Source organism: Limtongia smithiae, assembly GCF_038497785.1.
Source record: "Limtongia smithiae strain NRRL Y-17922 unplaced genomic scaffold V1518scaffold_1, whole genome shotgun sequence".
Lineage (NCBI taxonomy): Eukaryota > Fungi > Ascomycota > Lipomycetes > Lipomycetales > Lipomycetaceae > Limtongia > Limtongia smithiae.
The window spans coordinates 2,162,111-2,189,750 of NW_027117622.1; the positions used below are offsets into that span (position 1 = coordinate 2,162,111).

The window sequence follows — 27,640 nt, forward strand, 5'->3', positions numbered from 1 at the left end:
GGAGCTCAAATCCGGAGAAGTACGCAAAGCGTTCCGCTTGGATTTACCTCCATTCGACTTTGCACCATGCCGGTCTCTAAACCAGTGCCTCCGCGCACTGTGTTGCAGTTTAAGGAGACGGTGTTTGCAGCGGCCCCGCATCCTTCGAAGGCAGTGGTCGCCACTGGTCTTGCTAGTGGACACGTCTTTGCGCATCGCTATGCCAAAGACGATATTGAGGACGAGAACTATAGAGAGGATAGTGACGAGGATGATGACGATGTCAGTGCTGGTAGTGTCTCAAAGAGCGCTAATGCTGCCACTGCAACCTTGCTTTGGAAAACCCGCCGACACAAGGGCAGCTGTCGTGCGCTCGCATTCGACGATGATGGCAGATGTACGAGATCTTGTTTTGGTTGATGATTCGCCAGCTTATACTAACATTTTGTTTTAGATCTGTATACTGTCGGCTCAGACTCAGTGATTAAGCAGGCGTCGCCGGAAGACGGTCGCGTTATCGCCAAGAACTCCGTCGATATCAAGTACGTTCCTGTCCAACGCAGCTAATATCGCACGATATCTAACCTTCAACAGAGCTCCTCCGACAGCTCTTGCAGCAACCCCCACACATGCGCTCGTTGGCACCGAATCTGGCAGCCTCCATATTTTCGACCCGCGCACTCTCAAAGTCACCGCAACCTATGACAATCTCCACGACGGCGACTACATTACCAGCATCACGCACCTCGCGCAGTATCAGAGCACGATGCAATTCATTACCACGGGATCTACGACAGTCTCCCGCGTCGACATCCGCAAGGGCGTGGTTTCGACCTCGGAGAATCAGGAAGACGAGCTTCTGTGCTCTTGCGTCGCGTATCCGTCCTATTTCGAATACAACCCCGTAAAACCAGGACAGCGTAATAACGGCCCTCCGCCGAAGCGCGTTCCGGTTACTGCGGTCGTCGGTACGTCCACCGGTGTACTAACATTTTGGACAAGAGACAACTGGGAAGACCAGCAGCAGCGCGCGATCATAAGCGATGACAGCATCGACTGCATAGCGGAGTACCCGGGCGAAAAGATCATCGTCTCAGGCGGCGACAGTGTTGTGCGGCTTATGGACGTGAAGCAAAGAAAGTCTCTGGGTGTTGAGTTTGTCCACGGCGGCGAGGACGGCGTGGTCGCTGTGTGCTGCGATTCCTGGGAGCGCGTTATCAGCGCTGGCGGCGAGACGGTGAAGATTTGGGATGTACCTCAACAACTGAACCAGTCATCAAAGAAGTCAGGCACAGGCAACACTTCGGACTCTGATTCAGACGAGTCCGATAAAGACTACGAGAAAGATGACTCAGATTCAGATAATGAAGATGGCGACGATGACGATAGCGGTGACGACGGTGAGAAGACAAAGCGGAAGAGGAAGAGAAAGAGAAAGAGCAAAATGAAACACAAAATCGCCGCCGCAAAGAAGGCGCCGCCGCGACCGTCATTTGCTGGTCTCGATTAGAGTGGCTATGACTGTTGTATACTGTCTTGTCGACGAATGAAATTTGTATGTCTCTATTGAATTTTTGCCGGTGTCACTGCCAGAACAGGTGGGTGGAGATATTTTGAAGCGCGAATTTAAAGTCGTGCTTAGTGGTCTCGAACAGAAATGCCTGCAAAGTCAAGATTCGTCCACGGGTAATGCAAGGCGTCGTAGCGTGGTCGGTTGAGCTGAAGTCTGCTAGTGAAGAGTTGCTCAGACAGCCATTTGGAGAGCGGCTTCCGGTGCAATCCCTCTCTTCAGATGGTTAGATGAACAACAACGTATCATTCATAAAAACATCTTGTCCGGTATAGACTCGCCTGTATATGGTCTGCAATTTCAGCGGAGTATCGAAAGTCGTACCTCATACGCAGGCTGGAATAGTCGCCATGTTTTGACTGACTGGACTGTTTCGATATTACTTCTACTGAGTGGGATCTTGAAGAAAGAAGCCCGTGTAGACACGGTGAAGTCAGATACAAGTGACGTCTGGGTTGGTTGAGGAACGAACAAGCCGGTGATGTGTTCGCAAGGAGTTCGAACGAGACGTGGCGCAACTGGGCGGAAAGTGCGTACAGACAGGCCATTGGATATGTGAACCAACCCTCCTTTCCCCCACCACGCTATCCGGATACGCAACTCTGTGACGAAAATACTATTCGAGTGTCCATCGCGTTCCTATCTGCCCTTCTCACGTCCTCCGCAGTCTCCCGTATCCAACGTACATTTTGCTCAAACTTTCGGTGTTGCGTATTCTCTTGCCGGCACTGGCTGCGGGCATGTATTGGATTGGTTTCGTATACTACTTGATTTACCCACAGGATGCTAACCAGTATAGGCGTATCGCGAGCAAGGACTATCAGTTACTAGAGCGCTGGAAGAAAGACAAAGCAACAACGAGAGAGAAGATGTGGCAGAGGTTGAAAGAGAGCAGACGGCCGAACTTATGCCATCAAACGAACTTATCACTCGTCTTAGCCAACGTCACCAACGATACAGAGCGATGCATTTTCAGCGACAATAGTGCTTTTTGCTACTTACTTGCTTTCCGTTGAATTTCTTACGTGATATATCTGATCTTCCAGTTCTGCCGTACGTCTGTAGCTTGTACTGCTGATCTGAATCACTTTAGCACAGCGTCATGCTAAAGCTGCGCTTGTGTTAGGTGTTTCTGCGACGACGATGTGTGTCTGCCGCGGATCCGATACGCACCAAAAACTATTGGCATGATTGAAGTTTTTGGTACACAGAGTGCATCGTCGTGTCGTGGAGAGAGTCCGAGATTCGCGTCGTTTCACCCGAACATCCTGGCTTCGGGTTTTGAGAGATCACCCACAGTGTCTGCAACCTGTTGCTGTAAAAAGTTCCAGTTCGGCGTGGTTGACGGATCTCCTCTTTGTCCGTGTTTAATACACTCCGTTTCCCCGCCAATCTTCCTCTTCTCATCCCATCCTTCCTTTCTCACACCCGGCTTTCTATTCCTGCCTCCTTAGAATGTCACGGTTGCAGCTCTCTATGATCCCGCGACAAGCGAACCATATATCTTGTTTTCTCTCATCCTTGATCTGAAACTACCTACTAACTTTCTCAGCATCAATGCTAGCTATCCGTCAGTGCCACGGCTATCAAGGCCTCGACCACATCACTACTACCTCTCTCCTCCACTCTGATCGATCTAGTCCTCTAACATGAATATGAGAGCAAAGCGTGAAGTCGCAGCTACTTGCCATGGGATACCATAGCGCTTGCATACGCGAAAGTTCAGAGTGGCTGAATTGAAGCGTGTTTGTACGGTCGGTACTAGCTTCGTGGCCATCAGTATACTATATGCTAGTCGGCAGTCGGCGTCATAGTCACAGTCTCGATCAGCAGCGCGGTATGGCACTTCAGAGCTGCTACATTGCTTCACTGGGCTTCGTCTGTATGCGACGATTCTATCACGACTTCTGACTTTTTTCGAGCAGATTCTAGTGCGAGAATGAGTGGACTAAATTTCTATAATGGCTTACAATATAAACTGCATCACTTCGCGCCCAAGAAAGCTACTCGACATGATGCTTTTGGCTATGTAGCTAAAACAACATTGCAAGTAACATCCTATAATCAGCACACGCGGTTCCATTTGGCTTGAACTCTTCTGCATTGCCTACAGGGTCTTTCAAGACTGCCATTCATTTCCCGTACATGTGTCGTGTCAATTGTGCCGCGTACATGAACTCAGTATCATACGACAGTAAATCAATGGGCTAGTTTACTCGCCAGCTACTTGCCGGAGCGTGAGCACAAGCACAAGAAATTGCAGGATGCGCCAAGCGGCGGCCAAGCGCTCGTCGCCCAGATTCCCATCCCCATCGCTGCCCAAACCGCCAATCAGATCAGCGTCTGCAAAACGTGCTCTGCACAGGCATTCATATACTCAGTTAGCAACTTCAATCGCGACCCGCTGTCGCGCGACTGTCTTGGGTTTCCAGACTTGGGGCGTCACAATCCCGACGCGCCTCTCCTCGAATGACGAGTACCAAGACCGCCGCGTCCAGTATCATGTGACTCTCAGCCAAACCAGAGTATCACATCGCCTGTATAGTCGGCGTCGCCAGACTTACTACCTTGGCCACTTCTCTGGGCATATATAGCACCTTGGCTGGCTGATAGCTAAGACGAGCGGTACAGCTGGAAACTGTTGAATATTCAGCCAGTCGTTTGGCGGCATGCGCTGCACGTGTTGTACTTGGTCGCCAGAGACAGCTGAGCTCCGATTCTAGTACCATGACGCGAGCAAGCCACTCACCAATTTCGCTGGACGAACAATAAGGATATGCCAACTGTTATACCTTTGTTGACACCGAAATACTTCAAGATACCCTTGTTTATGAGAAATCGAGATAGTTCAGTTCAACCAGCATTCAGGGAAACGTTCGTGGAAGCAACGTGGAGACTCTCTAGTATACCTGCAACTTGGATGCTCGTCGGCCCTTCCTCACTCATTTTGGCGTTCATGTCACTAACAATATCAGCCAAGACTTATGTACTTGCTGATTTCTTGTCCATGACCCTCCCAAGACAATTTGTAGCGCGTAATGCATTTGAGATCGCGCTGGCGTCTCTGTCTTTGTATAAATACTCTATCTCGCTGCCTTGCCGCTGCTGTCCGATTTTTTCTGCACCTCCTGTTTTGTTGCTAGATCACACGGCATCATCATGGCGTTGCATCAGTTTGACTACCTGTTCGCGATTGGTATGATCTTTGCGTTCCTAGACGCATGGAACATCGGTGCTAACGATGTCGCGAACGCGTATGTATATCCTGGTGCGTTTCTATATTTCGAAGCATTCTGACTTTCATAAAGGTTTGCTACATCCGTGTCGTCGCGGTCACTGACATACCCCCAGGCTATGGTGATTGCTGCGTGCTGCGAGTTTCTTGGTGCCGTGCTTCTGGGGTCCCGTGTCGCAGACACTATCCGCAACAAGATCATTTCCGTCTCTCTGTTCCAGCCTTACCCCGCTAGTCTCATGCTTGCGATGGTTTGTGCTGTCATCGGCTCTTCGGTCTGGCTCTCCATCGCGACGAAGATCGGTCTCCCAGTGTCAACTACTCATTCAATCGTTGGCGCCATTATCGGTGCTGGTGTTGCCACATTTGGCGCGGATGGTGTCGTCTGGGGATGGTCGGGATTCTCGCAAATTGTGGCGTCGTGGTTTATTGCTCCCGCAGTTGCTGGATGCTTTGCTGCAATTTTGTTCTTGATCACCAAGTACGCGGTGTTGGAACGTGGCGACAAGGCACTCAGAAACGCGTTCTACTTATTGCCGGCTTACTACTGCTTCACATTTTCCGTCCTTGCCCTGGTTATTGTGTGGAAGGGCGCACCAAATCTCCATATTTCCACTTTGAAACCGCCTTCCATTGCCGCTGCCGTGCTTGGAACCGCAGGCGTAGCGCTACTGCTTTACGTTATCTTCCTATTGCCATATCTGCGACGCAAAGTGATCCTGGGCGACTGGACGCTTAGGTGGTATCACGTTTTTATTGGGCCGTTACTATGGAACCGCGGCGAAGTACCGCCAACGCCTGAGGGAGTTTCTTCGGTTCCAGACTATGCCCGCGGTCACGGCCCGAGGGTAGTGACTCCTGAGACGAGCGCACCTGATGAGATCGAGAAGGTGAAGGATACCGATGTTACGCAGACGGCGGACGCGGAACTGGGTCCCAAGTCGACTGAATCCGAATCCCGTCAATCTATTGTTACACTGAAGAATGAGCCAACATTCCCTCGCCTGTACGAATTTGAGCAGAGTGGCCTCAAAAAGAAGTGGTTCTCGCCTCATGGTCTTGTGGCTCGTATCTGGTATGTATTCACGTATGGTCTTCGTCAGGATGTGATCGCGATGCAGATGGATGGATCGAAGTCTGTTCTCGCTGGAGACCACGTGCGTCGTAACGCAAAGGCTCCAGTTTACGACAACAGAGTCGAGCACATGTACTCGTTTCTTCAGGCGGTCACTGCAGGTACGGCTTCGTTTGCTCACGGTTCGAACGATGTATCAAATGCGGTCGGTCCGCTCGCTACTATTTATATTGTGTGGTCAACGAACGTGGTTGGTTCGAGCAACGCCGTTCCGGTCTGGGTTCTTGTGTATGGTGGCGCTGGTATCGCCATTGGCCTGTGGATGTATGGCTACAACATTATGCGCAACCTCGGCAACCGGCTGACTATGCACTCGCCGTCACGCGGCTTCGCCATGGAGCTCGGTTCCGCCATCACGGTTGTCTTTGCAACTAAGCTCGGATTGCCGATCTCAACGACGCAGTGCATCATTGGCGCGACGATCTTCGTTGGATGGTGCAACAATGACTTGCATGCGGTTAACTACCGTATGGTCGCGTGGTGCTACATGGGCTGGATTGTGACCTTACCGTGTGCGGGACTGTTGTCTGGTATTCTATGCGGCATCATCATCAACGCGCCGCACTTCAAGGAGACGTACATTATGTCGTAATTCAGTCCTGGGTTGTGATTGGTGATGCAGTGATGAATAATTAGTTACTTTTAATATCAGAATAGAATAATGGGAACCAGAGCGAGTGAGCACAGAGTTGGGCCGCGTATTGTGCATGCACTGTTCGTTGATGGTGAAGATAGGGTTTTGCGCCCCGCGTGACGCGATGCAACTTTGACGCGATGTCAACAGCGGGTGACCCATGTCTTGGATCTGTCTGGTCCGCTTGAGTTAAGATCGCATGCGAACTGGCCCGCTCTCTTCCTCGTGTTACCAAGGACTCGCAGATACAATCCTGCTTCCTCGAAATATGGATGATGATGCGATTTCACGACGGATCTGACAACATCGTTGCGGCGACGCGCACGAGAGGAATAGCCGCTGTCCCCTCTCTTTACAATCGACTCATAGGGAAATGCATAGAGACAAAGTGTCTCTCACAGTTGCTGAGGTTGCGGCTTGCAGGAGCAGCCGGGTCCCTTACGAATGGATTAAATGTAGGGCCAGTCCTTCCTCGCCTTGACGGGACCGCCTTGACGGGACCGACTTTGTGGATGGCATCAGCAACATTGATATAGCCTTGCTTCTCTCGACTTCTCAATTTGTAGAACGCCGTGGGTATATGTAACCCTTCAATAACTTCGCTTGATGAGACCACTGCCGTCAGCGATGAGGCGGCAATGCTGTGCGCGCGCCGCAGCAGTGCGGATATCCGCATTGGGAAGCGGAGTGGCGATTCCGCGGTTGAGCCGCAAGGTTGAGCCGCAAGCCGCGCTGAGGCGGGGCAGTCTACCCCGCTCTCCCACAAGAGGCAGAGAGCTTCTGTTGCTAATCGTAGCAATGTGTTCCGCGGCCGGCGATGACTGCAACATATGCCGGAAAAGACGACGCCGCGAGTCGCGTACTTCTTGGTCGGTGCAGCACCAGGTCGACACGGCTGCCTCTTGATCCTCTTCTGCAGCACACAACGCCTCCCACTATCATTCTACGCACCGTTCTACACGTCGTATCATGGTCGTATCACTCTCCGGCAAGGTGGCCCTGGTCACAGGTGGATCGGCTGGCCTTGGGGCCGCTGTTGCGCGACGACTAGCAGGGGAAGGCTGTGCCGTGGCAATTAACTACGCATCCTCGGCCGATCGTGCGCGCGCGCTAGCGGACGAGATTGCTGCAGAGCATGGCGTGCGGACACTTGTTCTTTGCGGCGATGTCGCGTCAGAGGCAGTCTGCCGTGATCTCGTTGAGCGTACGGTTGCAGAGCTGGGTAGACTCGATTTGGTTGTGTCCAACGCGGGGTGGACACGGATTGTCAATTTCGCCGATCTTGACGGAGTAACTGAGCATGAGTACGTGAGTTATGCAGGATTTGGGTGCAAAGACTCTGACAACTTCCTTGATTAGCTTCGACAAGTGTTACGCGCTCAATGTGAAGTCGCACTTTTGGCTCTTCCGCGCTGCAAAGCCACATCTCGCAAGTGGCGACGAGGAGTTTGGCGGCTCATTTCTTGTTACATCATCAGTTGCGGGACTGAAGCCTGCGGGCTCTTCAATTCCATATGCGATCACGAAGTCTGCAGCCGTGCATCTCGTCAAGGTACTCGCCAAGGCACATGGCCCAAATATACGTGTTAACGCTATCTGTCCAAGCTTACTTCTCACTGAGGTATGTATAGTTCGTGAGCTACTTGCTCGATATTGCTCGATATTGTATTAACAGATTCGCTCTGTCAGTGGGGCAAGAGCTTCGGACCGGAGCGCATTAAGGCGGTCACCGCCAGTCTGCCGCTGAAGCGGCTGCCGTCGTTGGACGACGCAGCCGACGCCTTCATTAGCACTGCGCGGAACACATCGATCACGGGATCGATCATCGTTGTAGACTCTGGCATGGCGGTTGTGTGATGAAGGCTGAATCGTGTGCATATGTCTGGCCATACGCACAGATGCGCGGATGTGCCTGTGCCTGTTTGCGTAGCCAGTTGATAGCAGATGCGCCGCACTCTTTGCGGCTGTCGGTTGGGATTTCCCCGACCAAATTCATAATGACAGCGTCGATGACGATGGTGCTCATCATCCTGATCTTTCACCCTGCGCACGTACACAAGCTGATCACGGCAGTGTTGTCACAAGCTGTTTTTGGCAGCGCTTGGTCCTCCTACTTCGCTGTGCTTTGGACACAGGGCACAAGAGGGCAGGGGTGTGTCTCACGCTTGATCTCCGTTCGCGCACCAAATGCTACAACAGTATCCACTCGCAGCCAGCTCACACTCCCCCGCTCCGCTCCCGCACATGTCCCAGCTGCTCGGTCCCGACCCCTTTCCGCCTACGTCGACTGCCCCTGTGGCAGCAGCTGCCGCTGCAACCGCTATCGCCGCTGTGCCGGCGCCGTCATCCGCGATTTTGCCGCCCCCTCACGGGCTCTCAGCAACTCCACCGCCGCCCTCGCTCCCCCCACCATCCTCCTCAAACCTCTTGCTCCGTTCTAGTACCGGTCAGCATACACTCCCACCGCCCTCTCTCTCTCCGTCGCCACAGGCACTGCAGTTGATTCCTCCGCAGCCCAGCTATCCGACACAATATCTTCCGCCTTTACAGGCTACTGCAGGATCCGCGGTCACAGTTCCCCCACAGCAGCAACAGGAGCAGGCGCAGAAACATGCGCCCCAGGTTATGGCTATTCAGGAGTCTCAGACTGCTGAGCACAACCCTGAGGAATTGGGGGCTACTAACGATGTCGTGACTGGTGCCGTCGCGAAAGCGGCCCCTTCGGCTACTACTTATGCCGTCCTGCAGCCGCATGACAGAGGAGGCAATACAAGCGACGAGTACCATATTGAGAGCGGCAGGCGGAAGAAAAGGGCAAAATATGTTGCCATAGCATGGTATGCATTGATTCCTCTTGTTGTTTCACAAGTTTACTAACCGTTCTCTGGCACAGCTCTGAATGCAAACGTCGCAAGGTCAAGGTAAGCATAGCATATTGACTCATGTTGAATAAGAATTTAACAGCTGGTCAGTGTAATGGACAGAAAAAATGTGTGCGGTGCACAAAACTAAATCTCGAATGTCTGTACCGAACCGGCGACGAGATATACAGCAGCAGGTCCAGTAGGCCTGCGACGAGGTAAGTTGGCTCTTGATTTTTGGTGTATGTAGTGCTTATTAATTCTACTTGTAGCGCATCAGTCTCCAGCAACGGGATGCCGTCGGCGTATCAGTCTGATGCCATATGGAATGATGCAGGTTCGAAGGCATCGCCTTCAACGTCTCCAATATCACAACCTCCCCCGGGGCTTCACATGACCGAGCCTTCTAGGCCAATGGACAGCGCTGTCATGCCGATCTTGAATACGCAACCCGACTTCGGAGAGCAGCGTCCTCAATACAGACTTCCTATTCCAACCGCGAGCACGCCTCGATCAAGTCATTCCGACGATATGGCACCTGAAATGGTGATGTCACCTCACAAGAACAACGTCGTGGATCATATAATTCATTCGAACAAGTCAACTCCATCGGAGATGTCGGTTGGTGGAGGATACGGTGCCGGCTCCTTGTCGACACTGTCACCAGCCGACTCAGAAGGTATGAATAGCGGTAACTGGCATCAGCACAGCGGCCGTCCGCCGGTGACTTCTGCCGGAAATTCCAGCAGTAAAAGTCGGAGTGCGCTTGCAAAGTCAGAGCGGACGTGGGCTAAGGAGAAAGTGAAGAGTTTTGCTGGGCTTACGTCATCTTTGTTTCCGTTTGAGCAGGAGCCTAAGATACTTAGTGATAATAACGCTAAGGCGTCTGACGAGGATGAATTATCCGAACAAGAGGATGAGGATGAGGACGACTTTTCAGATACATCTTTAGTTCGGGCGGGCGATCCAAATTATCGAAAGAAGAGGAAATTTCTCGGACTCGAATTCGAAGAAGGCCGACGTCTGATACAGGTCTACGAATCCGAGATCAACTCGATGTATCCTATATTTGAAGTCCATGAGTTGAACGCCAAGTACGAAGAATTCTGGGGTTTATACGAAACTTACGGCTATTGTCCAGCGGACGAAAAAGACGTGTCTGTCATCAAACTTGTTCTCGCTATCGCAACAGGTGTGATTGAGAACCATGTCGACATCGGTCGGAAGCTGTACTTGCAAGTCCTTCGGATGACAGAACGCAGAATCGTTGCCGGCACTGCGGACGTATACACGCTTGTTTCTCTATGGCTGATTCACAACTACCAGTTTCATAGCGACTTGGAGTCATTGGCTTATCGCACGATATGTTACGCAGCCGTATTGACATTTGAGCTTGGGTTACATCAGTCAAGTAAGATTGAGATACGATTTCCGCAACCTAAGCAACGCGAACGGTGCCGTGCTCTGTTTTGGTGCGTCTATGTCGTCGATCGTCGGTTAGCATTCAGTACAGGACGACCATTTACGCTTCGAGACGAAGATGTCGACCAGGAGCTGCCAAAGTTGGCGGGCGTTGACACGGTTGCTTCGGAAGATACTCGCATTCGCAGTTTGTATCTGCATGCGATGATCGAGTACAGTCGGTTGTTGGGCCGAGTATATCGCACGGTGACTGCTGTCAAGCCGCCTCAGCAGATCAGCAATGATGATATCGACTACACTGAATTTCTGATTCATAAATGGTACAATTCGCTGCCGCAAGATCTTCGTTTACATCGCGCATCTGAAATCGGCTACACGCAACTGCCGAGACTGTCCCGGAAGCTGCAAACTATCTTGTATCTTCGCTCGAAGTTGATGTTGCTTCATGTCTACAGACCTGTGTTTTTCTCCACAAGTACGATTGCGGCTAAAATGCCATACGCGATACACGCTGTTGAGATTGCGCTCTGCATGATCCGGGAACTTTCGCGGCTGCAGTTTGAGACCGATCTGTACAGGTCATGTCAGCTGCATTACAACTACTTTTTAATTTCAGCTCTCGGAGTTTTGTTCATGGCCATAATTCACGCGCCGGCGGTGTTTGCAGCGCCGTGTAAACGCGAGTTCAATATGGCGTTGGATTTGATCAAGCTGTTTTCGAAAGTTTCGAGTGTTGGTCGGCGATTGTGGGCTACGGTGAAGAAACTGCGAACCGTTACATCGGCGTACCTGCAGAGCAAGCCTACAGAAGACCGCATGCCACACCGTGAGTCGTTAGATTCCGCCGCCTTGACGACGGCACAAGGTCCGAGCAACGACGACACTGTTTATTTCGGCGATGAAGGCTCTTCTAAGGGGCATGCAAAGCAGCTGCCGGTGGGGACAGAGCCAACAGAAGCGATGCCTCAATCAGTGCAAGCAGATAGCGTGCTTACGACGACGACAATCGAACCCACTAGCCATGGCAATGGCCGGCGAAGCACCAAGCGTCGCGGTAGCGTTGGTCGTGAATCGCGAGGCGGTAGGCATAAAGCGAAATCGGACGGTCTTTTTCTTGATGCAGCCGATTTATACACGGAAGTATCAGAGCTGTTTAATCTCATGACCGGCGAGTTGCACGATACGATTGATGAAACATTCAATGCGCCCGACGATCCGCATTCTTTATCTGGTTCCAGAAATGCCTCTACTTCAGGGCCAGTTCATCCTTCACAGCCACAACAACAGCAGCAGCAGCAGCAGCCACAGTGGACGCCGCTAGACATGGAACCAACATTTACAGACAACTTGTCGCAACAGATGGCGCAGCAGCTTTTAGGAGAACACAATCCTCTCGGTATTGAAGCCGCGCAGATGGCGCAGATACTTGCAAATGGGGCTGGGAATAATGAATACGATGACGAGCTGTTTAAAGCTATCGAGAATTTGTTTTAGTTTGATTTGGATACTTGTACACATTGTCGCTATGATTGTTGGGGTTGATGTATAAAATAATTTGAATTGTGCTGTTGAGCTTGGGTGGCGGAAATATGCGATTGACACGCACTTGGTTTTTTGGAGCGCTCAGTTTTGCAAATGAAGGTCTGCTTCGTGATTTTTTTTGACATTTGACGCATCTTATCACGCTGTATGATAAAGGTTGTTAGTCGTGCCGCCTACCGGCTTCTATGTCGTGTCTTCGCATTCAGTAGCTCTATGACCGTACGTTTGGCGGCGGAATCGCCGTGCTAACAATGCGAAGAGACGGGGGGTAGCATTCATAACTATTCCGCGCGGAGGAGTGGATAAGCCTGCGCGGGGAATACGAAAGCTCAGACTGCCGCTAAAATGCGGGGGGTTCCGTCTCACCGATCCAGCAGACCACATGCGCGAACCTGAATTCCGCGATTCCGCTGACCAAACCAGAGCACGATTTTTGTCTTGCACAACGCATTATTAGCTGTGGAACGGTTGTCGGAAATGCACAGAAGCGTAGACGGTTAGGCTTTGCCTCCACCGCGTTTACAATCGGCCTGGGCAGGTTTGAGCTCTATCAAGATAGCGGAGGCACTTTGCCGGAACGGATTGGAACAGCGACTTCTCCAATCTTCCGTGCGGATTTCGTGCGCACGTCTGCGGATACTCAACTCCAGCTTGCAGTGTTGCAGCCTTTCCGCGCTGTGTGTGTGGTCTTCCTTGTGCCGTACCTGATCTGACGTTGTCACCTGTCCCCACGTTCCGCAGCAGCAGCGGCGGCCGTAGGGCGCAAGACGCTGCTGCTTGGTCCCAGGCTTGCTCTGATCATATTTTATATACCCCCCTCCTTGCCGTCTTCAACGACTGGTCATCGCATCTGCGTTCCCTGATTTGTCTCTGCCTTCTCTGCGTCTCTGCCTTCGATAGTCCCTTGCAATGGCTCTCAGCGAATTGACGACGCTGGCCGCGTCCCTCGCTGCAGGACACCCGTATGTGGCGATCTGGCTTATCGTGCCTACTGTGTTTGTGCTCTACGTCATGGCGAACGAGTTCACTCGTGCCAGAGCGCGAGTTTCGGGCTTCGCAGGGCCCACCGGATACCCGCTGTTGGGGAACATCCCGCAGATCAGATTCAACGCGTCCGAGAAATACAGACAGTGGTCGAAGAAATACGGTGCGGTTTTTCAGATCCAATTGGGAAACGTACCGGTGTTGGTCGTGAACTCAGCTGCCGCAGCGCAGAAGGTGTTCATCGCCAACTCGAGCGCGACGATCTCGAGACCTATGTTCTACACATTTCATAAGGTGAGCAGCGAGACAGTCGTCATGTGCTTATGCTTAAATGCTGACGTTGAAATTAGGTCGTGTCTTCTACTGCTGGATTCACCATTGGCACTTCTCCCTACGACGAATCTCTCAAGCGCCGGAGAAAGGCCGCGGCATCTGCGCTCAACCGTCCGGCCGTTCAGAGCTACACCCCACACGTCGACTTGGAAACGAAGGAGTTCATCAAGGACGCGTTTTATGCTGGGCGACAGGGCGTCGAGGCATTGGACCCGCTGCCACTGATTCAGAGACTGAGCTTGAATCTCAGTTTGACGCTCAACTGGGGCACACGAATCGGCAGTGTTCAGGATCCCTTGTTTCAGGAGATTACGGAGGTCGAAGAATATGTTTCTCGATTCAGAAGCACTACCGGAAATCTGCAGGATTACGTGCCGCTGTGGCGTTTGAACCCATTCAGCTCGCAGTCTACGATGGCGAAGGATATGCGTCGACGCCGCGATGTCTACCTCAACTACATGAATCGCGAGCTCGAACGACGCATTGAAGAAAAGAGTTATAAGCCTTGCATCCAGGCGAACGTATTACTTGATCCTGAGGCGAAGCTCAATTCCGCAGAACTGATGTCTATTTCGCTCACCATGGTCTCTGGCGGTCTTGACACGATTACGACGCTTGTTGCCTGGGCACTGCCGCTATTGGCGTCTCGCCCTGACGTGCAGGAGAAGGCATTATCTGCAATTCACGAGTTTTTCGACGAGAGTCAGATCTTGTGCGACGCCTTGGAGGATCAGAAGTGCACGTACGTGGTGGCGCTTGTGCGAGAGTTGCTACGACTTTATTCTCCTCTACGACTTGCTCTGCCGCGTGAGACGATCAAGGATTTCAAATTCGAGGGAAAGACTATCCCCGCTGGCACGGTAGTGTTCCTCAATGCTTGGGCATGCAACAATGACCCCGAGCTGTGGTCAGATCCCGAGGTATTCCGTCCTGAGCGTTTCTTGGAGAAGCCATCTGCCCCGATCTTTACCTATGGCCAGGGAACACGGATGTGTGCTGGCTATTTATTGGGAAACAGGGAATTGTATCTGTTGTTCATGCGCATTATCTCGTCATTCGAGATCGTCGGGGCGCAAGGTGTGGATTCGAACCCGTTGACCGGCCTTGACGATCCCACAAGTCTCGTGTCGACGCCGAAGAAGTACAAAGTATTTTTTAAGCCGCGGAATGCGGAGGGCTTGAGAGATGCGTTGGAGAAGCATGTCCCAGTTACTGTATAAGGAATACGACGTAAGAGTTGGTATGGTTGATACCTGAGTGGCATGATGGGAAGTCTGAGGATTCGCTCATGGATTAGTCGTAGTGTTAGCATTATTGCAATACAGATTGTTCAGTATTTTTAATATCGTCGTGAAGTAGAGCCAGAATGACTTGTACTTGAGAAAGTGGCAGTGATTTGGTAGACCGGAGGGCTACCAAATATCATACTCGAAGGCAGAAGTGACACGCCATCATCTAGTACGTCCTTAGATAATTCAATTGGAACTGGCTCCACAACTATTAGCACGCGTCCAACGCAGGTATACAATTGGAACTGTATCATATTCTGAGCAAGAAGCGAAATCTGATGCCATATATTTAGCCATCCCTCTTATCGACGCCTGCCACGGCCATATCCGCAACACTTTCGTTAGCAAATTTTTTTTCGCTGTCTTTATTTTCGAATCTCGGATTGTGGGCCGAATCTGAGTTCAGCCATGGCGACCGCAACATCAGCAACCGTCCACACTCAAGTGTGCAAGTCTGCAGGTGTACACAAGCACCAGAGCAAGCTGGAACAAGTTTCAGGCAAGCCGACCACATCGGGCTAGGGTATATATTCCGCGTGCGAACGTGCGGCGGTCGGAAGAAAATGTGGGGTCGCACCATAGCAGCCAGGCACCCACTGCGCACCGTTGCGGGGAGACGCGGAACCGCACGGCCGAGCTGCAGGACAACTCTTGTTCCGCTGCCGGAATTCACAGAGGAGAAGGGAAAAAGGTCTCGCATCGTCTCGAGCGAGCTAGGCCGGTTTGGTTGATGAGGGCCAGAAACACGCGTGTTGTATGCGCTTGCCGGCGAAGACAGCCGTGAGGACGATGATATATATTCACTACCGCCATGCCGCCAGCAGGATGAATAAAGGCAGCATCTCGTATTTGTGACATTATGGTGTCTTCCAAGTTTGAGACCGACGATCCCTACACGTATCAGATAGGATTCGGGTCCTACCACGCGTACGTTGACTGCTGAATCCAACATGTTCGAAGACGATCACTAATATAGCGTGCACAGCACCGAGTCGTTGAAAGGCGCACTGCCGGTAGGACAGAACAGTCCACAGAAGCCGCCGTATGGACTCTACGCCGAAAAGCTCTCTGGAACTGCGTTCACTGCTCCGCGCCACGAGAACCAGCAAACGTACGTGGTACTTTCGGTCTGGACTAAGTCTCAATCTATCTAACCGACAAACAGATGGTGCTATCGCATTCTCCCAGCGGCGGCACACCCGAAATTCACTGCTGTCGACGATGAGAACTTCAACTTCAAGGCTCGCGCAGCGAACTTCCACATGATTCCGAATCAAATCCGATGGGACCCGTTTGATCTTGACCAGCAAGCTACGTTTATCACTGGTCTTCGGATGGTGGCCGGTGCAGGCGATATTGTGTCTAAGTCCGGGGTCGGGATATACATCTACGCGGCCGGCAAAGATATGGCGAACGAGGCGTTATATTCGGCCGACGGCGATTTCCTAATTGTGCCGCAGCACGGTGATTTAGACATTCAGACCGAGTTGGGGTATCTGTATGTGCGACCACAAGAGATCGTTGTGATTCCGCGTGGAGTGAGGTTCAAGGTCAAGTGTCCTACCGGTCCAGTGCGAGGATATATTCTTGAGTTGTACAGCAACCATTTCACTCTGCCCGAACTTGGTCCGATTGGATCAAACTGTCTTGCGAATGCACGCGACTTTGAAGCGCCTGTCGCCGCATACGAGAATGTCCAGGAAGAGTTTACTCTGTACGCTAAGTTCGACGGGAGATTGTTTTCTTCGACGATGAATCATTCGCCGTTTGACGTCGTTGCATGGCATGGACTGTACTATCCGTACAAGTACGACCTGGGCAGATTCAATCCAATGGGCTCCATCTCGTTTGATCACCCTGATCCGAGTATTTATACAGTTCTCACAGCACAGAGCGACCATGCTGGTACTGCGATTGCTGATTTCGTCATATTCCCGCCGCGCTGGCTTGTGCAGGAAGACACGTTCCGTCCGCCGTGGTACCATCGCAACACGATGTCCGAGTTCATGGGTCTAATCTGTGGCAGCTATGATGCCAAGGAAGGCGGCGGGTTTCAACCTGCCGGTGCCTCTCTGCACAATGTCATGTCTGCACATGGTCCCGACGCGTCCACGCATGACAAGGCATCCAATATCGAACTTACGCCGCATAAGGTTGGAACCGGGTCGATCGCATTCATGTTTGAGAGCTGCATGATGATTGGGCTCACGGATTGGGGATTGGAGGAATGCTTGAAAGTTCAGAAGACGTATAACAAGGATAGCTGGGAACCGTTGAAGGTGCACTTTACTGGCCCGAAATATGGCAGTGCCGGTGAGATTGTGAAGAGTGGACATAATGGGGTATTGAAGGACACGACGAATGGACGTACAAGTGATTGATTATTGGTCTATTACTAGTGAGTTTTACGAATATTTTGCAACAATTGACTATCTTTCATGTACCTTGTGTTTGCCTTCTAAAAAAACACCCCCGCAAAATATCGCTTGTAGTAAAACGTAAAAACTGCTCGAGCCAGCGATGCGTCGCTGTCCGGCTCTCCGGCGCGTCTCAATGCCCACGTATCCAGCTAAATGCATGACACAAAAAGGTAGATATTTCTAAGTAACACCTACAGTGACCGCTTCTCGAAAACTAGTATACTAAACATACGCTGCAATTCCGCGCTCCTTCCGCGATGACGTCATTGGTTCCCACTTTGACGAGCATTTCCCCCACAAAGCAGCCCCTCCCAACATTATCGCAATCGTCTCCACGCGGCTTGCGACGTTCCGCACCTGTACTCGCGACTGAATGAGGCCCGCTACTTGCGGTACATAATGGACAACAACAGCAACTTCTTTGTTTTTGCCAGCGGTAGGCATCATGACCATTCCTGCTCAGTCATGGGTCGAAGTGGCTGCGACGTCGCATTTCTCACTACGGAACATCCCGTTCGGAATCATCTCGACTACACGTAATAGCACGCCACGTCCAGCAACCGTGATTGGGGACTATGCTTTTGATCTGTTTGAATTCTCACGTGGTGGCGGATTTGTCCGCTCTGAGTTCAAGGACACGCAAGTGTTTGAGCAGCCGACGTTGAATGCGTTCGCAGCACTAGGTCGACAAGCGCAGCGTACGGTGCGTTCGTATTTGCAAAAGGTTCTCACACGCGATGGATTGTATGCGGACATTCTCGAGCACAACTCGGCGCTGCGTGCGGGCGTGCTTGTTAATCTTGCGGCAGTTAAAATGCACCTGCCATTTCAGATCGGAGACTACACCGACTTCTTCGTCGGACGCAACCATGCGTACAACTGCGGTGTTATTTTCCGTGGCCCGGAGAATGCACTGAATCCGAATTATTATCATGTCCCGGTTGGCTACCACGGTCGCGCTAGCTCGATTGTGGTCTCGGGAACTGATCTAAAGAGGCCGTGTGGGCAGATTCTTGAGGATCCGACAGCGAAGGTCAAGAGGCCGGTGTTCCAACCCAGCAAAAAACTCGATTACGAGCTGGAGTTTGCGGCGTTCATTGGGAAGGAGAATAGGCTGGGCGAGCGAGTTCCAATCGACGAAGCTGAAGAGTACATATTCGGGTTTGTCGTTATGAACGATTGGAGTGGTATGCCTTTTGCGTCTAGTGTCACTGTCTTTCATATTTCTAACCTCCTCCTACAGCGCGAGATATTCAGGCATGGGAATATGTCCCGCTAGGTCCTTTCACGGCCAAGAATTTTGGAACTTCAATTTCTGCATGGGTCGTCACACCGGATGCGCTTGAAGCATTCCGAACTAAGCCAATTGTACGGCCTCCGGAAGCTGGCGATGTGATGCCGTACCTGAGCGAGAAACGGGAGGACTCGGTCTACGACGTCAAGCTGGAAATCGACTACATGAGTATGTACTACTGGTTGTCACTTACAAACGGACCTGCTAATGTTGGCTGCAGCAGCTGAAGGCGACGAAGCCCTGATATCGACGTCATCGACAAAACACCTACTCTTCTCGTTTCCGCAGCTGATTGCACACCATACCGTCAGTGGATGCAATCTGCGAGTCGGCGATCTACTTGCGTCCGGCACGATTTCAGGCGAGGATCTGTCCTCTGTGGGCTCGCTTTTGGAGAAGTCTCAGGCTGGAAAGAAAGATATCGTGATTGGTAACAGTGCGCGCAAGTTTCTGCAGGACGGGGACGGCGTTAAATTCAGGGCCTGTGCGGACGACGGCTTGGGCCTTGGGTTGGTGGGATTTGGTGAAGTTAGTGGAAGAATCTTGAAAGCCGAGTTCTAGAAGACTCCGTGCGTGATTACAAGATCAAATATGTCACAGTTGCAGTCAACACATGCTTGCCCAAATACAGAAACGCCGGAGCAAGATACGCATTTTGCACTATCTCGCTGTCTGCTCCGCGTAGACGGTGCGGACAGCAGCGGCACTTCTTGCCGCTGCCTGTTGGCCGCGCAATCGGTCGAGAGAGTTTCAGAGACATGGCATGCAGGAACAGGCTACCGAGGGTTAGCTGGGAGGTTGCGACGAAGTGGTGTTCGCAATGAGGTCCCAGCCATGACGATCAGCAGGGTTGTAGTTCACGGGCTGGGAAGAAGCAAAGATCAAGGGAAGCGATCGACGCGTCAAGACTTGCGTCCGCGGCGCAATATGCGCTTGCGGCAAGCCTGGGCCTGCCCGTGGATCGATCCGACATCGTGCTCAGAGGCGCCAGCCAGCTGGCAGTGCAGCGCCTCAAGCCACTGGGAGGCCACGTCGGCGGACAAGAGCTTTTGGGCTGGGGATGCGGCCGCGAGGTGCTACCTCGCGTCGCGGATCAACAGAGCGCGTTCGTCCGCCGCGGTTGCGGTGCCAACTGCGCAGGCCGCGTGCGCACCGCGTTTGTTGGGTGGTGCGTACAAGTCCCTGCACTGCTGCGGCGACGCACTATGCGGGTCAGGCCAGCACATCGCCCGCACCAGCACCGGCGCCGGCCAGAGTAGTGCTGCTGCTGCTGCTGCTGCTGCTGCTGCTGCTGCTTGGACGGCGGCCAGTTCGTAGACCTCGGACCTGCTACTGCGCAGCGTATTGGCGCGTAGACGCGTTGGGTGGCGTCGTGCCAGTGCGACAGTTTGCGTCAGCAGCCAGGGGCTTGTGGGAAGCAGCAAATCTTCGACGTATTCGCAGTCGTCGTGCCCCGCAACATTCGCGCAAAAATCGCCGTCCACGCGCGTCGCTCGTCGTTCGTCGTCCTTCTCCGCCACGCCCTCCCACACCCCTTCCGCGCCCGCACCCGCCTCCTCTCCTGCTCGCATCCGCTTCCAACTCCTTGGCTCACCGCCTTAAGCGCAGCGTCTCTGCCGCCCATGGATGCGCTTCAGGACGACGCGCACTCCCCGTTCTCCGTGTTCGGTCTTGGCGCGGACGACGAGTACTTTGCCTTCCATGAACTCGATAACAACGACACTGCCATTGGCGCCGCGGCAACCCTGCAGATGCATCCGCAGGGCTTTGACCTAGCAGCAGTGTCTCTGCCCGGCGCCCCGGCGGCCGGGACCGGTGCGTCTGTTGACGCTGCTTCGCCCGACTCGTCGAATGCCACACCGGTCCTCACGCACGATATGGAGGACGCAGAGGACGACGACGACGAGCGCTACATGTCTGAGCACTTCGACTTTGAGTCCGCTGCGGCAACCCAGCGAATCGTGCACAACGTCGACGACCCCGCCGCTACGAGCATCAGCATTCGAGCGACCGACTCTGACTCCTCGTCTGTCAGCTCGAACACACGACAGCCTGGCTTCTCCTACCCGCCATCGCCAAAGTCGCTATCGTCGCAGAGCTCCGCTATACCGGCCAGCGTAATACCCATCGACCGGCAGCTAAGTGCGAGCTACTTCGATCTGCCTTCGATGGATGGCGTCGTGCGGGCGTCTGAGGCCGACTCGCTCGCCACTGGTTTCACCACCGCCACAACAGATGCTGTTAGTAACAGCGAGAACGACAATGTCGATGAAGAAAACCCTTCTGTTTACGCCAAGCCCGCAGATTGGGTCCCGCCGGTCATGATGCCAGACTTCAATCCGGAGGACTGGCGCAAGGACAGCTGTCCGGTCAAGCTCAGCGTGACCACTGACACGCTGAAGTCTAGAGTTGAGACGCAAATCAAGGCTCTGCTCACTTTCTCGCCTGCTCCGTCGGAGGTCTATATGCATCTACCGGCGTCGACCATCGCCAAGCCTCGACAGCAGCTGCGCAAGACCTTTGAGCCTGAACCCAAAACACTAGAGCTCGATGCTATCGTCGTTTGTGATCACAACCGGTATCGCTACATTAACGTCTGTTCTGGTTGCATGAATCGCGAACGCAAGCGTGCATCTCGCAAGAAGCTACCGTCAGTCGACGACACGCACTGGCTTGAATCGCAGGACAATCGCGGTATCATGTTCAACTGCGCCGAGCTTCTCGAAATCACTGATCCCGCTGTGTCCGAGAACCCGCGACTACAGCAGAAAACCGTCGAGATTCCGATTCGGGTTCCATGCTACTGTCGCCACCATTCCGAGAAGATTGGATTCAGGGTATACTTTGTCGTCAAGGATTACACTGGTGCTGTCGTCGCGCGCGCGTTCACACAGCCGATCATGATCACCGACGATCACAAGACGTCTAATGCCAACGCTCGCCGGAAGACCGCTGCGTCCATGAACTCGCAAGCTGCGTCTGCGAATGTGTCAGATAATTCGCTCTCGGGGTCACCTACGAACGAGTATGGATTCACGGAGTCTATGAATCCGCGCAAGCGGAAAATGTCTCCGGCGTACTCGCGGACTCCATCTTCGATTTCGTTACCACAGCAGGCCGCGACAGCGATGCTCCCCGGCGACCTCCGCACTCAGTCATCACAAACGCAGCTACGGGCACTACCACAGACAACGGTGCAGCATGCAGTTCCATTCCGAGGATACGACGAGTCGAGCTTCAACACCCGATCGCACACTATCGAGAGCTTTGGCTTCCCGGCGTACAGCAGCAGTGACCCGATGCATGCGCAGATGCAGTTCGCCGCATCACCACACGCCAGTACACCGGCTTCACACGCTAGCCCGCCATCCAGTGCAAGCACACCTGAATCAAGCGTGTCGATGCCATCGCGGCGGACGGCTACCAAGGTGGCGACTGCCGGTCCTACACCGCCTGCGGCGTCTCTAGAGGCGCCTGCGCTGCAGCGACTGATTCCAACTGAGGGGCCGATCCGCGGCGGCATCGAGGTCACACTCTTGGGAACCGGATTCTATCACGGACTCACTGTACTCTTTGGCGACCAACCTGCGATTAAGGCACACATTTGGAATGACAGCACAATTGTTGCAATTCTGCCACCAGCGTCGGCGCCAGGACCTGTTGTTGTTCGACTGCGCAGCTCAACAGAGATTATCAGCGACAATCTGAAGCTATTTACATACATCGACGATACAGACAGACAACTTATGGAGCTCGCGCTACAGGTTATTGGACTGAAGATGACTGGAAGACTAGAAGATGCTCGACAGATTGCGATGCGCATTGTTAGTCAGACTGGAGGAAACGATAGCGGGAACGGTAAAGCGAATATTATGGCCGCGACTACAGCAAATAATCTGGAAAAGACTCTGCTCAAATGTTTGGATTTGATTGATTACAATGAGTCACCACGCAAAGCTCAATGGCAGCATCAGAATGGGGCAGGTCAGGCTATGATTCATCTCGCCGTTATTTTGGGATTCCACCGGTTGGTGGCTGCACTTCTTGCTCGCGGCGCGTCGTACAAGCTGAAGGATCTGTCTGGATACACGCCGCTACACTTTGCGGCGAAGATGGGACACAAGGAGATTGTGCAGCGGCTTCTGAACTGCAGTGCAGATCCTCTATCCACTACGGTGCAGGGATACACTACCATTGATCTCGCGAAGACTGACGAAATTCGGGTGTTGCTCACAAGCCATATTAAGCCTTCGATGGAGTATGGCGGACAGCGCTTGCGACAGGCGACTATTAACAACGATTTTCCGGATTGGCCGACTTCTTCAGGGCCATCATCTCCCGCGGACTCGATGTCGGACGACTACGGGGAATCACCTGGGGAAGATGATCTGTCGGACGCACTCTGCGAAGCGGAGGAAACGAAGGCTGTGGCTGCTGCCGCAGCTGTTGCTGCCGCTGCCGCGACGACAACGCGTACTCGCGGTGCAGAAACAAAGAAGAGCGAGAAGAAGTCGCGGAGACGACGACTTTTCGAACGCGGGCATCCACGAGAAGATCCGGCCGACAATGAGGTGGGCGGGCAGAAGCTCTGGCAGATGCGGGTATCCGATTATCTCTCTTCCCTGCAGGAACAAGCGTTCTTCAATCGGATGCAGCGACCGAACTGGGAGTCCGCGAACCACTTTATGCACGCAGTTACGTCGTTCAAGCCTGCTCTGGCGAATCTTGCAAATAATATCCCTGCGCAGAGCCGACGTGCCAACGAGAAGATGCAGGCTGCGTTTGAAAATTCATGGTTGGGTGATTACTTCATGAACGGATGGGCGCAACGCGCAGCGGGAACGAAGACGGCCGAGCAGCCGCCTAGCTACTACGAGATTTTCCCAGAGGGCAGTGGCCCCTCGTCATCGTCGCGAAGGCCGCGGTCGGCAGCGTACGCGGAACGATACGGAAACGGCGACGTGAAGGTCGCACCGGACGCTGCAGACAACAATGCTGTGGTTGGGGAAATCCTCGCGTACGATGATGAGGACGACGAAGCACGGCGTGCGTCGGCACGGGAGCAGGAGCTGCTGCTGAAGTTCTGGCAGAGCAAAAAGAAGAAGCAGATTCGCAATGATCTGATGTTGTTTGCGTTCTGGCTGCCTGTGCTTCTGGTGATTGTTGTGTATGGCGCGATGAGCTTTTTGGGGATTCAAGTGACGGAGTACGTTCCAGAGAAGCTTGTGGAGTTTTTCGCGGCGCGACAGCGCAGTTTGCAGGTGTCGTCGACGGAGAGGATTGAAGTTCTCGCATGAGTGGGGGAGGTGGATAATAAACAGGCTTGGGCAATCATTTTTTCTTCATTTTTACAGCAATCTAGGATTGGGGTTTTTGTGGCATTGAGCATGGAAGTTGCGGGATAGCAAATAATAAACCAAACTAATTAACTACTCTCTATCGAACAACTGTTTAATCTTTGTTTTCCAATTCGATGGCGGTGTCAAGCGACTCGAGGTTGCTAGGACGCCGCTGCTGGCTGCTGTCAAACTTCTCTAGTAGAACACCGCAAACGACATAGATAATGATGATGGCGAACTCCATGATGACACCCATGCCTAGGTAGATCTGCCAGGAACCGGTAATGTTGTTGAACTTGCTTCCGCCGGAGCCAAAGTAGCCACCGGTGGCAACCGAGAGTGTGAAGGCGGAGAGGAGGGAGTAGATGATACGGACGAGCAAGAACGGCAAGGAGAGGGCGATGGCGTGGAGCAACATGGTCGGGGTTGTGGTGGTGGGCGCCTGCAGTGACTGGCCGGGCAATAATGTTGCGGCGACGCTGTAGGGGCTGAAGATGAGCAAGCCGGTGACGATGACGATGACGCCGTAGACGCCGGTAAGCAGGCACACAGCGACATGGGAGAGCATGATGGCGGAGCTGACCTTGGAGTCGTCGGTGTAGTTGCTCATCTGGGAGCCGGCCACTATGCTGAGGATAATGGAGGCCAGCAGGATGAGCGAGAGCACACGAATCGCGATGTCGTGGAGTCTCACGTCCGAGGAGGTAGTGAGGAAGGAGAACAAGCTCCGTAGAGGAGAAAATCCGGAATAGGACGACGACGACGAGCCAGAGCTTTCGGGGACGTAGAACCGGAAGGCGCGAATAAGGAAGATCAATGTCGCGGATATCAACGGCGTCAAGGCGATGGACGAGATTGTGACCTCCGCGATGTAGAGACTGACATTGTCTGACGATGTTTGCTGGATGACCACGACGAGAATCGAGCCGACGAAACGCATGAGGGCAAACAATGTGATCAGAAGCCATCCCTGCTTGCGGGAGAAACCGTGGCGGATGTTGTTCAGCACACAGAAGCAGAGCGCGATGGCGTAGAATGCGATTTCGGCAGCGGCGATGTCGCCGCGCTGGTCGAGGCTAGTCATGATGTATGAAGAAGAGTGTGAGATGAAGAGAGGGTATGAACAGTTGGTGGGGGCGGGTATTTATCAACTGCAGGAGACGATTAGACAAGACGCGTACGAGTGACGGACGCGGCGCCGCGCTGCGGAGATGCGAGAACAAAGAAGCGAGCAAGACAAGAGATTGATCCGACGCACGAGGCACCCAAAACGCCCCTTCGCCGAGACGCCGACACAGCCCACGGCTGACATCCTGCGGTGCGCACAGGGCGATGGCTGAGGCGAAGCCCACCAACTTGCAGGTCCTCCACCCCGCGCGCACGACCGCACAGCACCACCCTGCGCTACCTTTGAGGATTTCCAAAAGCCGCCTCAGAAATTTGCTGACAGACCTGCGTTCGAACAGGCCTACGGCAGGAAAAGGTACAAGGAGTTTGGTCACACCGCGCACAAGCAAATTAGACGCGGCTGCGCGATCAAGCCCGCGACGGCGCCGCCGCCGCCGAAGGTTTGCTATGCTTTTTTGCTGCGGCGCGGTGACCTCGCGTATAAGCTTGCAATGACGCACCAGTCAAATAAAATTGCACAGCCAAGCTCTATAAGTCCGGCCGGGCAGGTTTCGGATATTTTTCGAGGGTGGTGGCTGGGGGGTGTGAGCAGCCCGAGCGGGGAGCAGGAAACGTGGGCAAACTGCGAAATGCGGGAGAAATGCAACGAGCCTCGCATCAACGACGTCATCGTCGCCGTCGCAATGATTTCCAAGCGCGGTTTAGCGCTGGCCTGTTGCAGAGGAATCCGACCGACACAACGCGCGCAGGGACCAGCGCCAGCATTGCCTACGTCTGTTCTTTTGCTCTCCGTTAAGATTGTTCTCAGAACAGATTCTTGAAAATAATAATGACGTTCCAATTTGCAGAGGTTGTTCGATATGTTGGTCATCCAGTGAAACTGACGTTGGGCGCTCGCTTGCGGGGTCCAAAGCCACACGCGATGAGAGTTCTAAGCACGTAACGTCGTGGACCTGTACACCGGAGGACGTCTAGGATCCACGTGAATAGCCGCAGCACAGAGCAATTCAAAACCACTCAATTCAGGGCAAGGCTCAGAAGATGCGACACGCGCCCGGGGGCGGAGGGGGGAGCGGCCGGCGCGCAGCCGGGCCGGCAGACCCTTACTCACGTGCAGAGCGCAACTGGCAAGCAGAGCACATTCCGCGGCGGCCCGGACACCTCTTCTCCACACAGTTGCGCAACAACCAATTCAGTTTTCGTATGTTACTCAAAAAACAGGAAACAAAAACTATCCAAAGCCACACGTAAGTCATGAATGCAGAGAGCGAAAACCGCCTACACTAAGCAAGAAAACAAAGAAACGCCGAACACAAAGGTCGATGATGATGTACATGCGAAGAGTGGAAGAGGGGGGATGAGCAGTCAAAACGTTATGCCTGAAGTTGCTTATAGTACTTGACCTGCTTGCTGCGGTACCGGCGGACGGCGAGATAGGAGGAGAGGCCGACTACCGCGGCGAGGACAAAGCCGATGATGGTGAAGAAGAGCCAGTGCAGACCGAGATACATGATCCACTTTGCGTCATCCTCGTGCCAGGACGAGCCGTGGAGGTCGTTGAAGTACGCCGCGCCGGGGACCGCAGGCATGAGGATCCAGAGCTGCTCTGCGTCGGAGGTGGCCCATCGCTTGAACTGCTTCCAGACGACTGACAAGTAAAGGGGGCCGGTGGCGTACATGACGGTTATGTAGGGGACGCCCCAATTGAAGTTGTAGTTCTTGAGCTCGAGCATGACGCGGAGGAAGAAGGGGTGGTTGGGAGTCGAGCCCATGACTGAGTTCGAGATGCCAGTGGGATCGGCCTTCCGCACCCACGCGGGATACGTGAGCAAGGGGTCGAGGCGTGACTGGCAGCCCTCGTCGAGATCGATGTAAATGCCGCCGTAATGCGCGAGCACAAAGTACCGGATTGCGTCTGCGCGCATGATGGGGAACGGGTACGAGTCGTAGGTCTCCAGGAACCACGGGTACTGCGTGGAGATGAACTCCCGCGCGGAGGCGTCCGTCCAGAGCATGTACTCAAAATCGGGGTGCATTGCGGTGCACGTGGCCTGCGCGGCCTTCCACTTCTCGGGCACAGTCTCGTTCTTCCATGTCTGGTGGATGATCTTGGGGATCAGCTGCGGCTGCGCAGTGGAGTACGTGTGGGTGGCCTCGTCGAACGTCGGTACTTCGAAAGTGATGGCGTTGTCGGTCGCCGGGTCGAAAAGCAGCGTGATATAGTCGAACGTGGCGACCACTCCCAAGAGCACTAGCACGCCGAGCACACAGAGGGCGAAGGTCCCGGGCCGCCGCAATGGATACGCAAGCTGGCGCTGGAGCTGCATCTGCAGGGGACGCAGGCGAGGCGAGTGAGGTGGAGAAACGTAGTGGGCCGGCATCGAGATGGACTGCTGCGCAGCGGTGAGGCGAGAGAGCGCACAGCGGCGGCCCCAGACGCAGTCTTAAGAACTCCCGAAGAACGCGCGTATCGGC

The 27,640-nt window shown here is 53.4% G+C and overlaps 10 protein-coding genes across 10 annotated transcripts; 8 read left to right on the forward strand and 2 right to left on the reverse strand.

Moving 5' to 3' along the window:
• Position 1: 1 nt before the first annotated feature.
• V1518DRAFT_410434 (WD40-repeat-containing domain protein) lies at positions 2-1,820 on the forward strand. The gene is made up of 3 exons (XM_066902602.1): positions 2-376; positions 434-521; positions 574-1,820. The coding sequence occupies exons 1-3, from the start codon at positions 67-69 to the stop codon at positions 1,487-1,489; spliced, it is 1,314 nt and encodes a 437-aa protein (XP_066762527.1). The 5' UTR covers positions 2-66; the 3' UTR covers positions 1,490-1,820.
• A 2,606-nt stretch (positions 1,821-4,426) lies between these two features.
• Positions 4,427-6,623, forward strand: V1518DRAFT_51318 (phosphate transporter). Its single transcript, XM_066906609.1, has 2 exons — positions 4,427-4,803; positions 4,858-6,623. The coding sequence occupies exons 1-2, from the start codon at positions 4,709-4,711 to the stop codon at positions 6,509-6,511; spliced, it is 1,749 nt and encodes a 582-aa protein (XP_066762528.1). The 5' UTR covers positions 4,427-4,708; the 3' UTR covers positions 6,512-6,623.
• Positions 6,624-7,288: 665 nt separating this feature from the next.
• V1518DRAFT_410443 (uncharacterized protein) lies at positions 7,289-8,587 on the forward strand. Its single transcript, XM_066902603.1, has 3 exons — positions 7,289-7,857; positions 7,913-8,174; positions 8,243-8,587. Exons 1-3 carry the CDS (start codon positions 7,523-7,525, stop codon positions 8,408-8,410), a joined length of 765 nt encoding a protein of 254 aa, XP_066762529.1. The 5' UTR covers positions 7,289-7,522; the 3' UTR covers positions 8,411-8,587.
• A 630-nt stretch (positions 8,588-9,217) lies between these two features.
• Positions 9,218-12,446, forward strand: V1518DRAFT_51421 (fungal-specific transcription factor domain-containing protein). Its single transcript, XM_066906612.1, has 3 exons — positions 9,218-9,390; positions 9,447-9,632; positions 9,687-12,446. Exons 2-3 carry the CDS (start codon positions 9,496-9,498, stop codon positions 12,328-12,330), a joined length of 2,781 nt encoding a protein of 926 aa, XP_066762530.1. The 5' UTR covers positions 9,218-9,390; positions 9,447-9,495; the 3' UTR covers positions 12,331-12,446.
• Positions 12,447-13,025: 579 nt separating this feature from the next.
• V1518DRAFT_51336 (cytochrome P450) lies at positions 13,026-15,094 on the forward strand. The gene is made up of 2 exons (XM_066906610.1): positions 13,026-13,656; positions 13,713-15,094. The coding sequence occupies exons 1-2, from the start codon at positions 13,288-13,290 to the stop codon at positions 14,913-14,915; spliced, it is 1,572 nt and encodes a 523-aa protein (XP_066762531.1). The 5' UTR covers positions 13,026-13,287; the 3' UTR covers positions 14,916-15,094.
• A 447-nt stretch (positions 15,095-15,541) lies between these two features.
• On the forward strand, positions 15,542-17,607 carry V1518DRAFT_51378 (Homogentisate 1,2-dioxygenase). Its single transcript, XM_066906611.1, has 3 exons — positions 15,542-15,911; positions 15,970-16,095; positions 16,150-17,607. The coding sequence occupies exons 1-3, from the start codon at positions 15,844-15,846 to the stop codon at positions 17,363-17,365; spliced, it is 1,410 nt and encodes a 469-aa protein (XP_066762532.1). The 5' UTR covers positions 15,542-15,843; the 3' UTR covers positions 17,366-17,607.
• A 116-nt stretch (positions 17,608-17,723) lies between these two features.
• Positions 17,724-19,345, forward strand: V1518DRAFT_410452 (uncharacterized protein). The gene is made up of 3 exons (XM_066902604.1): positions 17,724-18,591; positions 18,648-18,866; positions 18,919-19,345. The coding sequence occupies exons 1-3, from the start codon at positions 17,850-17,852 to the stop codon at positions 19,257-19,259; spliced, it is 1,302 nt and encodes a 433-aa protein (XP_066762533.1). The 5' UTR covers positions 17,724-17,849; the 3' UTR covers positions 19,260-19,345.
• Positions 19,346-20,182: 837 nt separating this feature from the next.
• Positions 20,183-24,147, forward strand: V1518DRAFT_410455 (uncharacterized protein). The gene has a single exon (XM_066902605.1). The coding sequence runs from the start codon at positions 20,321-20,323 to the stop codon at positions 23,993-23,995; it is 3,675 nt and encodes a 1,224-aa protein (XP_066762534.1). The 5' UTR covers positions 20,183-20,320; the 3' UTR covers positions 23,996-24,147.
• Positions 24,148-24,149: 2 nt separating this feature from the next.
• V1518DRAFT_369819 (uncharacterized protein) lies at positions 24,150-25,121 on the reverse strand (the record flags this gene model as incomplete). The annotated part of the gene is made up of 3 exons (XM_066901297.1): positions 24,150-24,479; positions 24,516-24,726; positions 24,799-25,121. 3 exons carry the CDS (start codon positions 25,119-25,121, stop codon positions 24,150-24,152), a joined length of 864 nt encoding a protein of 287 aa, XP_066762535.1.
• A 1,417-nt stretch (positions 25,122-26,538) lies between these two features.
• V1518DRAFT_436519 (nucleotide-diphospho-sugar transferase) lies at positions 26,539-27,492 on the reverse strand (the record flags this gene model as incomplete). Its single annotated transcript, XM_066906296.1, has 1 exon — positions 26,539-27,492. One exon carries the CDS (start codon positions 27,490-27,492, stop codon positions 26,539-26,541), a length of 954 nt encoding a protein of 317 aa, XP_066762536.1.
• Positions 27,493-27,640: the final 148 nt, after the last annotated feature.